Source organism: Meriones unguiculatus, chromosome 8 (genome assembly GCF_030254825.1).
Source record: "Meriones unguiculatus strain TT.TT164.6M chromosome 8, Bangor_MerUng_6.1, whole genome shotgun sequence".
In the NCBI taxonomy this organism is placed as follows: domain Eukaryota; kingdom Metazoa; phylum Chordata; class Mammalia; order Rodentia; family Muridae; genus Meriones; species Meriones unguiculatus.
The window spans coordinates 42659232-42672423 of record NC_083356.1 but is presented as its reverse complement, the minus strand read 5'-3'; the positions used below and the strand labels follow the sequence as shown (position 1 = coordinate 42672423).

Sequence of the window (13192 nt, the reverse complement as noted above, 5' to 3'; positions counted from 1 at the left end):
ATGGTGAGGATATTAAAATGGTGTAAGATAAACTTCTGCCAGCCCAAGGTAAATAAGGCAATTATAAAATTTAACAGGCATCTGAGTCTTAATATTTGTGAGAGCACGTTAAATACTACCACTGTGATAATCTTCGGGCTAATAATAATAAACATATAGCCCAATACCTCTATTACAATTTATTTACTACAGGAATTCTAAGTCAGTTTTTGCTCAAAAAAAAAGGTTTTTCTTCAAAATTAAACTTTTATTTCAGAATGTTTATTTGGCGCTCTTTACTCCAACTGCCTGAAAACCACGCTACGTTTAGTAGCTTGATGGATAAGGGGACGCACGTGGCTTATCTCAACCTTCAGAAGAAATACCCCATCAAAAGTAGAAAACTGCTGCGAGTACTGCAGAGGTATGCTCAGCGCGCTTCAGCCATCCAAGGGGGCAGGAACCAAGGACTGCAGCATTTCCAAGTCCCCTTCCCATAAAGCATTGCTCAGTCATCGCTGACTGCCCTTGTCTGGTATGTAGGGTTGTTTTTAAAAGAAAATGTACACACGTCCTATATGGATATGAGTTTGTGTTATGCTCCAGAAAGTCACACTGTCAGGTAACCCAAAGAACAAAGCAGAGTAGTAGAAGAGCATGCACTGTGAGACAGAGGACCCAGTTTCAACTCTTTATTTTATCATTTAATAAGTGATTGAAAGAAAAAAAAAACTGCCTTTCCTCCTCCACCCTTAATCTTTTGTCAGGAATCAGCGTTGGAGCTAGTAACCCCAACATTGTGAGATTATTGGTGTATTTGAAGACAGTGTTGCTTAGATGCCTTCGGCTGTGCCTAGCTGGTAAATTCTAGTCCTAAGCCTAGCCTTGCAAATATGCCCATCTGCAGCCCACACACTGCATAAGCGTGGCTATGAATATGATGCAACACAAAACTAAATTTTCTTAAGACACTGGAAGGTTTTTTTTTTTTTTTTTTTTGTAACTTGATCACACAGTTCTCAGGTGTGAAGTTTGTAGGTGACATCATGTCACAGGCTGAGCACAAATGTCTTTCACTATTAGGTAAATATTTAATTTACGTTACAGGTGGGGAGACTAAGACATAGAGAGGTTGGACAATGTGATTTAGTTACATTTGTTAGAGCTGGAATTGCAGTTGGTCTCTAGAATTTAAGGCCTTTTTTCAGAGTTAATTTTTTGGGTTTTTTTTTGTTGTTTTGGTTTTGGTTATTTGGTCTCTGTGTACTCCTGGCTATCCTGGTCTTGCTTTGTAGACCAGGCTGCCCTTGAACTCACAGAGATCTGCCTGCCTCTGCCTCCCTGAGTGCTGGGATTACAGGAGTGCGCCACTGCACCTGGCCAGAGTAAAGTATTTATGGTGAAAAATGCAAATGTGCGTGCAGGTAGGACACCACAAAGAATAGCTGTGCCGTCCCTGACCTCAGCAGTTGCTGACTGCAGACCATCTGTTGCGTTGCTCCACCCTCTCCACACCCGCCACTCTGCCGCCTCCCTAGACATGTGGGCACACACCATGCTAACGATTTCATGCGAGCCTCTAGGCTAGCTGCCCCTTCCTCTAACACCAGTGCACGTACTGCCAGTATCATGCCGTCAAGAAAGAACTCATTCTTGTCTCTCAGACCCAGTCAGCATCCTGACTGTTGACTGACTCGGGAAACTTTGTGGTGAACTTGTTCAAGTCTGGATTCAAACAAGTGTGTACATAATATTTGATCGACACCCCCCCAGTCTCTTTTATGTTTACATTTTTATCTTTGACTTGGCGTCTTTGAGACAGTGTCTGTGGAGCCCAGGCCATCCCAGAACTGGATCCCTCCTGCTTCTACCTTGTGAGAACTGAGATTCCAGGCATGTGCCACACCAGGCTGCCGGACCGGGGCCTCTCTTAATCCACAGATTCTCTTTTTTTCCCTTGGCAATGTATTTATTGAAGACCTAGGAGTTACCTTACAGACTCGTATCAGAGTCTGCATTTTGCTAGATTTTATTCTCTTATTACTGTTTGCTCTATTTCTCTTTCTCCGTAATGTTCTCTAAACTGACCATTCATGCAACGGTCATGATAAGGGTCAGGATATTAATTTTTCCCATCTTGGTCGTTCTCTGGGTAACATTACAGGTAGTTTTGTGTGCCTCTGTTAGGAGGTTGTTAATCACTGCTTGTCTTTCTTTTGAAGGCATTACCGCTCACTGATGACCGTATTCTGGACCCACTGCTTCCCAGAGATTAGCAAAACACTGACAATCTAGTTCTAATTCTGTCTAATTCCTTCTCTTTTATTATGTGGAAAATTTCTATAAAGAAAATTTTCCTGGGAGTTGGAGAAGTGGAGCAGTTCTTAAAGCACTTGTTTTTCAGGCCAAAGGACCTGAGTTCAGTCCCCAGAACCCATAAAAATCTAGGGGCAGTGTGCATTTTTGCAGTCCCAGTGGTGGTCAGAGGGAGGCCAAGACAGGCAGCTCCTGGAAGGCGTTTGGCCAGGGTAGTCTAGTGTAGCCAGTTCAGTTCCAGACCAAGAAAATACCCTATCTTAAACAAAAAATGCAGGACACTTGAGGAACAACAGCTTATTTGTCCTCTGACCTCCACACATGGTCCATGGGCTCCCTCATACACATTTATCTCCCCCATGTGAAAACATAACACACACACACAAAGACCAGGTCCTTATCACCAACTTCTAGCTGCCACTAATACATTCTGTGAAGGAAGGGCAAGATAGATGCACAGTACCTTTTACAATTTTTACCCGTTTACAAAATAGTAAATTAATTATCTTAGAATGCCCCAAATAATATTTATCCATTATAAACTCAGATTTAAACATAGGCTTGCCAGTGGACAGGGCCAGGAAAAAGTTTACAGTGATATTTCCTATCAAATTTAGGATTAAAACTTTTTTTATAACTTTGATTTTATATTTTAATCTTTTTGAAGACAAGAATTCTGATTTGTAAAAGCACTGATGTGCGTGTGCGGGTGTGCAGGTATCACTGGGATCAAACCGGGGCCTTCTGCATGACGGCAGGCGCTGTACTGCAGGCGCCTGCCACTTTTCCTACACACACCCTGACTTCTAAACTCTGGGCCGTATGTTTGAAATGGGAGCGCTGTATCTCACATTGGTGTTTGGGTGGTTGGTGTTTTTGTTGGTGTTTGAGCTGGGGTCTTGTTATGTAGCTCTAGCTGGCTCCGTACTTGGGATGTAAGCCAAGCTTGCTCTAACTGGTGACAATCCTCCTGCCTCAGGATCTGCAAGGCGTGTATCATACCTGGCTCACATTACAATTATTGAAAGTAGTTCAAATGCTTCTCAGCTTTTTCTTCTTAGACTACAACCCACAAGCATGTACAATCAAATTGTCATTTTAAAATTACTTAACCATTTCTATGCTAATGCTACAAGTTCCTTATATAGTTCAGTTAATCTGTTCTATTTATTTTCAGTGGTTTTGGCTTAGTAGTGTTTTTTTCCCCTGAGGTTGAACACAGGCCCCTGAACTGTTTGTTTGATTTAGACTTTATCTTGTTTTTGTACTCTTATACAAAGTAAGGTTTATTCAAGTCAGTCTAGTTTCTGCTCCCTCCACCCTGTTTCCACATTAGTAATCTGCCAGTGAACATTACACAATTGCGTGTGTGTTTGTTTTTCCTTATGCAGCTGTTCATAGACTCACATGTGTCTAGCCCCTGCTTTGAGGTGGGAACTGCATTCTGCATCTGATTCTGCAGTCGCTGTGCTTGTTGCAGCGTGTCTTATTGACCGATTGCTCCATTTGGGTTGTTCCCAGTCTCTTGCTCTTAAAGTGTGCTTAGTTAATTTAGCTTTGCCCTTATATACTTTTAAAAAGTCGATGTACCTTGAAATTTTAATTTATTGCCCTTTTAAATTTGATGAAATATCAGCCGGTGTTGACTTATTTTACTCTTGTGGCCCCTACATTTACTGTGCTTGCCTGCTGTGCATAGTAAGTCTTCATAAAATAACATTATAGTTCAGATATTTTTCAGATACCCTTGTGCCTTGCACCTTTGAGTCTTCGGTTCACGTGTGCAGAATTAAACACAGCAAGTACTTTGGGAGAAAGCCTTGTCTCCTCTGTAGATGTGGGAGGAAGTTTAAAACGATGGGACTGTTTGACCGTTTTCACACATTCCTCTGCAGTCCTAACTTGCCTACTTGTGAGCAGAGTTCACATTCCTTCTGTTGATCCCATCACTGTAGGAAATCAAGAACTGGTTCTGTCAATAAATAAAAACAGTTGAGATTCTGACTTTTGTCTGATGATTAAAATGGTTGGAGAAACGCTCTTATTAATTTTTTCCTACATAGCGTGTGGACAGGGCACTTTCTGAAAACAGTTTCCTAAATTCTGCCTAAGGTAGTAAGAGAGTTTTCATAAAATGCATTAAGTTTGATGCATAAAGCAATTCTGTGTCTACAAATCCATTTACAATTAAAGTTACTAATTTAAGTATGATTGTATATAAAGACATCAAATTATAATCCTGATTTTTTTTCTTTGTTTTTCTAATTTCTTTTCTTTGAAATGGAATCTCACTGGCTATCTCAGTGTGCCCTAGAACTTACCACATAGCTCAGGCTGGTCTCAAACTCTCCATCCTCCTGCTTCAGGCCCCATGTGCTGAGGTTAGAGCACACTTGGTTTATTTTCCTACATTTTAATTTAAAATTAGGTGCAAGGGGGATGGCTTGATGGTCAAGAGCACTGGCTGCTCTTTAAAGGATCCACATGGCAGCTCACAACTATATCTAACTCCAGTTCGAGGGGTCATTCCTTTCTAATCTTTGAAGGCACCAGGCAGGCAACATACCCATACACATGAAATAACACCTCATTTTATTTTTAGATGGTTTATTTTGTAATTTTAATTCAAAATTATAACTTAACAAAAGAGAATTATTGTTTTTAGCTTAATTTGATTGATGCAGAAAGTTAAGACTTGCCTGGCTATAGATTATGCTGAAGAAACCATGTTTATTTTTAAGTATTATAATGGTGTGACTAATAAAATGTTTGTTTTTAATTTAAAATTTTAGTTTAGTTTGTTTAGAGAGAATGAATGTGTGTGTGTGTGCGCGCACATGTGTGTGCCTGTCATGTGCACATGTGTAGGTGAGGGGTCAGTCTGTGAGAGTTAATTCTCTTCTTCCTCTATGTGGGTTCCAGGAATTGAGCTCAAGTTCTTAGGCTTCCATGGTAGGCACACTTACCTGCTAAGCCGTCTTGCCAGCACTGCCGCCCCATTACCTGTTTTTTTTTTAAGATGTATACTTAAGTGTTAAAGAATGAAACGGTATGTTAAAGGCGTGCTGTAAAACACTGTAGTAAGAGTGGTGGGGGTGGGGCGTTACTGTCAGACACAGGCAACAGCGTGACGGGCAACTGTTCCTCTGCCTTCATTGGGACACTGAAAGTGACTTAAATTTATTTTTATCTCTCAAAAAGAAGGTAGTTCTTGGTTAAGAGCACTTGCTGCTCTTCCAGAGGACCACAGTTTGGTTCCCAGCACCTGGATAAAGAAGCTCACAACCTCTTGTAACTTCAATTCCTGAGGGTATGACTCCTCCATCTGCCTCTGTATGCGCAGACACAGGCACACACAGACACATAAAATAAAGTAAACCTACAAGTGAATGTAGTTCTTTGTAAAGTAGGTGAGGCAGTTCAGAGGTCTTACACTCTGCTCTATCCTAAGCCGACTTGTACCAGGGGCAATGGGTTCTCTCTTCTGCTGGCTTCCGTAGGTGTATAATGCAGATACAAGCACACTACTTATCTAGATTTGATTTGAGTTTTTTTCCAAGTCTCCCTATATAGCCCACACTCTCCTAGAACTGGGCATCTCCCTGCCTTGGCTGCCAGGTAGGAGTGACCACAGGTGTGTGTCCCTATCATATACTTAACAAAGAAACGATATGTGCATTTGTCTGTTTCTTTGTAGGCCTCTCATCAGCCTCCTTTAGTACATATGGATGTGCCTGATTTTGTGTGTGTTTTGCCATGGCATACATGTGAGGGTCAGAGGACAACTTGGGACATTAGGTTCTCTTCTGCATGACGGTTGCCGGGATCAAACTGAGATTGTCAGTCTTGGTGGCAAGCCCCTTTATCTGCTGAACCATCTAGCTGGCCCTGCCTCACTTTTTAAAATGTACCTGAGGGAATAATTCCGTTTATTTAAACTGATTATATTGTTAACAGCCATTTAGCATAGTTTACAGGGTTTTTGTTTTCTTTTTTTGGCTTTACAAACAGTGGTAATATCTTTGTGTGATGATTTTGTGGAACACTCTCATACATTAGGAATTACTGGGTCAGGGTCTCTGCATATTAAATATTGTACATTGAATATGTGTTATAGACACACAGAGTTCTTGGAAAATTGTGCCAACTCTGAGGAATGTCAGGTTTGCTGGGAACCAAACTCTACTCTTAATGACAGAACCATCTTTCCAATCCTGGCCATTTTTTCAAATAGATTAAAAGTTTGACAGAAATGTGTACGAAGCAGAGTTCTCTTGAGGAACAGAACTGATAGAATGTGTGTACACACACACGCACATGCACACATTCAGAGAGGGGATTTACTAGAATGACTTTCAGGCTGTGGTCCAGTTCATCCAACAGTGGCTGTTTACCAACTGGAAGTTCAAGAGTCTGATAGTTGTTCGGTCCACAAGGCTGGATGTCTCAGCTGCTCTTCCAGAATCTTGAGAAAGTAAGCTTTAATGCCAGTGAAGGAGTGGACTTGTCAGCAAGAGTGAGGGCAAGCAAAGGGAACAAGCTTTCTCCTTCAGTGTCTTTTATATATGCTGTCACCAGAAGATAGGGCCCAGATTAAGGGTTGATCGTCCCATCTTCCACATACAGTTCAAGTTGACAACCAAGAATAGCCATCAGAAAATGTTAATAACACTTTCAAGAGTCTCAGAAAACAGACATCCTTCACAATGTCAGGAGCAATGCAAATGGTTATTGAAATTACAGCTCTGTTTTCATTCCCATCTGTGTAGCCACAGGACGAAGGTGTCCATGTAATGATATTCAGCAGCATTGTTTGTAAAAGCAGAAAGGTTCTAATGGCTCAGTGATAGGAGTCATATTTAAATAAATGAGCTATCACCACAAAGCTGTCATAAGCACCAGGAAAACAGCATGAGGGTATTTACACTGCATATCCTGATATAAATGTTTTAAGTATTAATTGAAAACTTTAAGGCACAGAACAATGTTTATGTAATACCACCATTTGTGTGGGGTTGAGTTCTTTTGTTGGTGGTGAGGGAGGAATTGAGCTTTTTTGGGGGGGAAGGAGAGACTATGTAGCCCTGGCTGACTTAGACCTCAATACGTAGACCAGGCTGGCCTCAAACTCCCAGAAATCTGCCTGCCTCTGCCTCTCCATTGCTGGGATCAAAGGTGTGTGCTACTACCATGCCCAGTGCTTCTAAAGAGGTGAACTGTATGAGGATAAAGAGTCTCCACCAAATCTCAACCACCTTTTCTGATCTTTCCTTTTTTTTTTTTTTTTTTTTATTTCCAGAACCCTCTCTGTATTAGCTCACTGGTCTACGATCTTCGGCGAAATACCCTATCTTCCACTCTTGGCATTTCCATTTGTGAAGTTATTCCAGAACAATCAGCTCATCTGTTTTGAAGTTATTGCTACTCTCATAAGTAAGTCCTCACGACTGCAGAGTGAGACCGAGCATGGGCCTTACAAGTCTTTCTGATATCTTGGCACCTTTGCAACACTTAGGAAATCTAGATCTCATTACTTTTATAGAACAAAAAGTAGACACGTCAGTCATTTGTAGGGAAACCTTTACAAGAAAATGCAGAGAGTTGTCTTTTTTAGACAGTATTGATGCAGGCTGGTTCAGCTAGAAAGAATCTGATCTTGCACTTAGTGGGGCTTGATTTTCGTAGAACTGCTGTGGGGCTGCGCCCACCACACACAGTGCCTGCCATTTAGTGCCCAGGTGCCGGCTGCTGCCCTCATCGGCACCATCTGAGGTCACAGAAGCAAGCAATGTGTATGACGTGTGTTCGCCTCTGTTCGCTCACTTTACCTTCGGAAGTACCCTGTGCAGTAGATGGGATTATCCCCACGCACAGACAAGACCGAGGCACAGAGAACCCACGTTCTGGGGCTCGGTCAGGGCAGTCTGCTCCTGGTCACTCACTGTGTGTGCTGAAAGCCCCTCTAAGAGCAGCAGTTCAGAGCCGTTGACATCTTTGCCAGATTTGACTTCTGGCTTAATTATTAGCTCAAATCTAACTGTACAGTAATAAATGAAATCATAGCCCTCATAAGCTGCATAATATCTACTAATGAAACTTCTGTTGCCAACTTTAGAAAGGAGGTCGTGACAGTGAGGAATCCAGCTTTTCCTGTTGCTGTGACAAATACCTGACTACAGCAAGGGAAGGCATTTGACTTCCTGGCTCATGGCCCATCGTGGGAAGAGAGTCATGGCAGAGGAGTGTAAGGCAGCCAGTCACGCTGCATCCACAGGCAGGCAGCAAGAAGCACTCACCTGTTCCACCAAGAGCCCTGTCTGGAACAGAGCTACTACTTTGGCAAATTTTCTTCATACCTAAGCAGGGCAATTGTTGAAATTGTATCAGTTAAAACACACACACACACACACACAACGCTTCCAAACCACTCCTAATCCATCATGTTAGACTCTCTGGTTCCTGCTGACTCCTGGATAACAAAGGGATTTTCTTAGAAAAGGCTGTGTGTTGTGGTTCACCCTCATGGTCAGCTTGAGCAGACTTAAAATCATCTAGGAGACAAACTTCCGGGCATGTCTGTGAGGACATTTCCAGGGAGGTTTAAATGATGAGAAGGGCCACCATCAAGTGGAGTTTTGGAACTTTATGCTTTATCAATTAAAAAGTTACATTAACTCTTCTTTATGCATGAGCATATTGAGGAGAAAAAAAAAATAAAGAATTCACTGGGACTGGTGGTACAGGCCTGTGATCCCAACCAAGCCAGAGGCTGAGCTAGGTAGACCACAAGTTCAAGGCGTGGCTTAGAACTTATAACTGACGAAGTGAATAAGTGAATAAATAGGCTGGGGATATAGCTTAGTGCTGGGCATTGCTTTGCATGTACAGGGCCCTTATGTATAACCACAGTACTAGAGATAAAAAGTCCCAGTGTAGTTGTCTATAATTCCAACACTAGGTGGGCTGCCATGGGAAGATCAGAAGTTTGAGACTAGCCTGGGAATATGAATATATATAAATACAGTGAGACTGAAGAAAATCCCTTTATAATACATGAAAGTATTTAAAGGCAGTTTTCTGATTTGTTTTTCTTTGTAGCCAATTGGTGTCAACATTGGTTTGAGTACTTTCCTAACCCTCCCATCAATATTCTTAGTATGATAGAAAATGTTTTGGCATTTCATGACAAGGAACTACTGCAGCATTTTATAGATCGTAACATAACTTCCCAGGTAAGAAATTGAAGGGCTTTAGAGTGACATTGTTTATTTTGAGAGTGAAGAATGTCTCTGGTGTGGATAAAACAGTATTTCCCGGGGCTGAGGGTGTAGCTCTGCAGAAAAGCAGTTGCCTTGCATGTGCTGTGGCCCAAGGTTCAGTCCCCACTACTGCCAAATAATAAAGTCATCAGAAAAAAGTTAAAACAAAACAAAACAAAACAGTATTTCCCCAGTGAATAATAAAAACATATTCTACTTTGTAATTTTTCAAATTTTTTAATTTTTTAGTTTATTGTACACATGTATATGCATATTTAAGTGTGAGCATGTATGTATGTATGTATGTATATGTACACATTTGTGGGCATGTGTGCAGGGCGAGGCCTATACTCAGGTCATCTATCTTGATAGCAGACAGCTGTACCTGCCTCACACTGTGTTTTTAACAATTTGCCACTCTTCTTTATTAAGTTACCTTCCTGAAGTCTATGAAGAGAATCCAAATAGGAGCTGAGGATGTAGTTTAGTGGTAGAGCATGTGTCTTGCGTTCAGTCTCTAGCCTGAGGGGAAGCAGAGGCATTGCCCAAATTAATCTAGTTCACTTCATAATTATGTATGGAATATAATTACTGCATAGCTTAACTCACCGACGACTTTTTGACTCTTACTTAAAATACTGATATTGTTATGTACCATTTCTTGTTTGCTTTAGCTATATGCCTGGCCTCTCCTGGAAACTCTGTTCTCAGAAGTGCTGACGAGAGAGGAGTGGCTCAGACTCTTTGATAACGTCTTCTCCAATCACCCTTCCTTCCTGCTGATGACCGTGGTGGCCTACAACACCTGTTCTAGAGTGCCCTTGCTCAGCTGCACGCGTAAGGATGACTTTGAGGTAAATGCCGTCCACAGGAGAAGTGTCTCCAGGCTGGAAGGATAGTCAGTGGTGGCATGCTTGCCTAGCACATGAGGCCCTGGGTTCCATTCCATTACCCCAGCAAACACCAAACAAGACCTCTCAGAGATCACTTGTTTACTCCGAGAAGCACATTCCTTGGCTGAGAACTTGCTAGTTCTTGAGAGTTGCATTGTGAGTGGCTAGTTTTATATTTTTGAGACAGGGGTCTTGTTATGACCTGGTAGCCCAGGATAGCTTCAAACGCACTCGGTAGCATAGGTCAGCCCACAACTCACGGCAGTCCTGCCTTTGCCTCCCAAGTGCTAGAATTACAGGTATGTGACCTATGGTATCAGCACTAGGAAGGCTGAGGCAGGAGGATCACAAGTTTAAGGCCAGTCTGGGCTTTGTTGCAAATTCTAGGATAGCCTAAGCTGTTACACAGTGACAAGAAAAGCTCTGTAACTGGACCCCACAGAGCCTCTTCCCCTCTCTGTGCTCCCAGGACTCTGGCTTCAAGGCTCAGACCTCCCCTTAGGTAGTGTTCCCACACTTCCTCAAGATCACTTGTTCTGTGTCCCTTGGCCCTTGATTGTATGTCTCTGCATCTCATGTGTCCTCATTTTTACTGCTTCTTCTGGGTATTTCATAGTGTGTTTTGCTGGGTAAACCTTGATTTAAACATCAACTTTTCTTACAGTATTTTTTTCACCATCGGAATAACCTGGACATAAAAGTTGTAATTAGAGAAGTTTATCAGCTGATGGAGACCACGCCTGCTGATATTCATCCAAATAGCATGCTGGATGCTTTTGCTGCATTAACAAAAGGGCAATATCCCATATTTAATCAATATCCAAAGTTTATTGTGGACTATCAGACACAGGAACGAGAAAGGATAAGGAATGACGAACTGGATTTCTTGAGAGAGAGGTAATCATGGAATACTAATTCTTCAGAAAAATGAGACATTATAAATAAGAAAGACCCAGCCACCACATGGTGGCTCACAACCGTCTATAATTCTAAATCTAAATAAATAAACAATAAATAAGAAAGTTTTTTTTCTTAATTATTTTTTATTCATGTATTTGTATGTTTTCATACATGGGCTTGTGTGCACCATGTGTGTACAGGTGCCCGTGGAGGCCAGAGGATGTCAGGTCGCCTGGAGTTACAAGTAGTTATGAGCAGAAATGGGTGCTAGGAATCAAGCCTCGTCCATGACCTTAATCTCAGGTTTCTCTCCAAACCCAAGGAAAGTTTTTAATGAGAAAAAATTTGAATTAAAAAGTACTTTATAAAATCCTCATCTGAAGGCTCAAGATATCTTTAAAGATGCCTAATTTCTTGTATATCTAGAAATAAAACCATATATTAAACTTTCACCAGGCCTTAGATTTTATATCTTAGTTGTCTTGAACTACATTACTTCTTTCTTGCTTGCATTTTCATAATTGTAAAAATTGTCTGCTTAAGGCAGAGAGTTGAAAATATGAAAGCTGAAGTGGATGAGCAGAAAGCTGAGGATGAGGCGTGGTATCAGAAGCAAGAGCTGCTCCGTAGAGCTGAGGAGACAAGAAGAGAGCTGCTTCTGCAGGAGGAAGAGAAGATGGCCCAGCAGAAACAAAGGTGCATTCCCCATGACCCAGCAGAGACACAGGTGCATTCCCCTTGGCCCAGCAGGGACACAGGTGCATTCCCCATGGCCCAGCAGAGACATAGGTGCAGTCCACATGGCCCAGCAGGGACACAGGTGCATTCCACATGGCCCAGCAGAGACACAGATGCATTCCACATGGCCCAGCAGAGACACAGGTGCATTCCACATGGCCCAGCAGAGACACAGGTGCATTCCCCATGGCCCAGCAGGGACACAGGTGCAGTTCACTGCCGTGGAAAACCTAGGATGGGACTCAGTGCAGTCTGCTGCTATGGAAATCCTAGAATGGAGCCAAATAAATCTGTTTCCTCTCCTCCTCTTGCTGTATGTAAAAACTACCCAGTGTTATTTCCATTAAGTAAATATGTAAGTTAGTAAAAAGCATATATGCCACTGGGGGGAAAAAAACTTACATGTAGTAAAATTAATTCCAAAGCAATGTTGAATATGGTCCCTTGGCATGAATTTTCATAAGTAAGATAAGCTCTAATATATTTTGAAAAACATTATTTAGAAATACTCATTCTAAGCCAGGCATGATTCATGCCTGTAATCCTAACATTCCGGGAGGCTTGCCAGTTTAAGGCTAACCTGGGCTTCATCATGGGCTTCTTAGACCAGTCTGGGCTACAGACTAAGACTTTATCTTTATTTAAAAAAAAAAAAATTCATGGTAGGCACAAATGCTTTATAATAGAGTGTTGGAAAATCACTCTTGGTACTAAAATTATGTTTTAACCGTAACTATCTGATCCAACAAATTGAAACAAATCATTTCTCTCCTCATCTATTTAGAACCTTGTCAATGCCAGGTGTGTTAATGTGTTCTTTTTAATCCCACCTCTTAAGAGGCAGTCATATGGACCTCTTATCAGGGAGAGCCAGAACAGCCAGAGCTACACAGTGAGACCCTGTCTCACAGCAAACAAACAAACAAACAAGATCTTTGACAAGAGTCTGGAGCAATGACTCAGTGCTTCTCTTGTAGAGGACCTGGGCTTGGTTTTCAGCACCCACAAGGTGGTTCACAAACATCTGTAATGAGAACAAGCAAAAGAAACAGGTTCAAAGTATAGCCATTTTGTTTGCAGACTCCATGGGGGAAAGTAAGTTCCAGG

The 13192-nt window shown here is 41.8% G+C and overlaps 1 protein-coding gene across 13 annotated transcripts in view; it reads left to right on the top strand.

Annotated features, from left to right (window-relative positions):
• Positions 1–13192, top strand: part of Tbc1d31 (TBC1 domain family member 31) — a 61169-nt gene that overhangs the window by 31402 nt on the left and 16575 nt on the right. For all 13 annotated transcript variants that reach the window (XR_009593704.1, XM_060389399.1, XM_021645254.2 and 10 more), the window contains 6 exons: positions 257–403; positions 7595–7728; positions 9394–9527; positions 10229–10408; positions 11112–11344; positions 11891–12043. Coding sequence is in view for 12 of the 13 variants with exons in the window: in XM_060389399.1 (XP_060245382.1) it covers positions 257–403; positions 7595–7728; positions 9394–9527; positions 10229–10408; positions 11112–11344; positions 11891–12043 (981 nt within the window). In the remaining variant the exon portion in view is untranslated. The remainder of the gene's footprint in view (positions 1–256; positions 404–7594; positions 7729–9393; positions 9528–10228; positions 10409–11111; positions 11345–11890; positions 12044–13192) is intronic.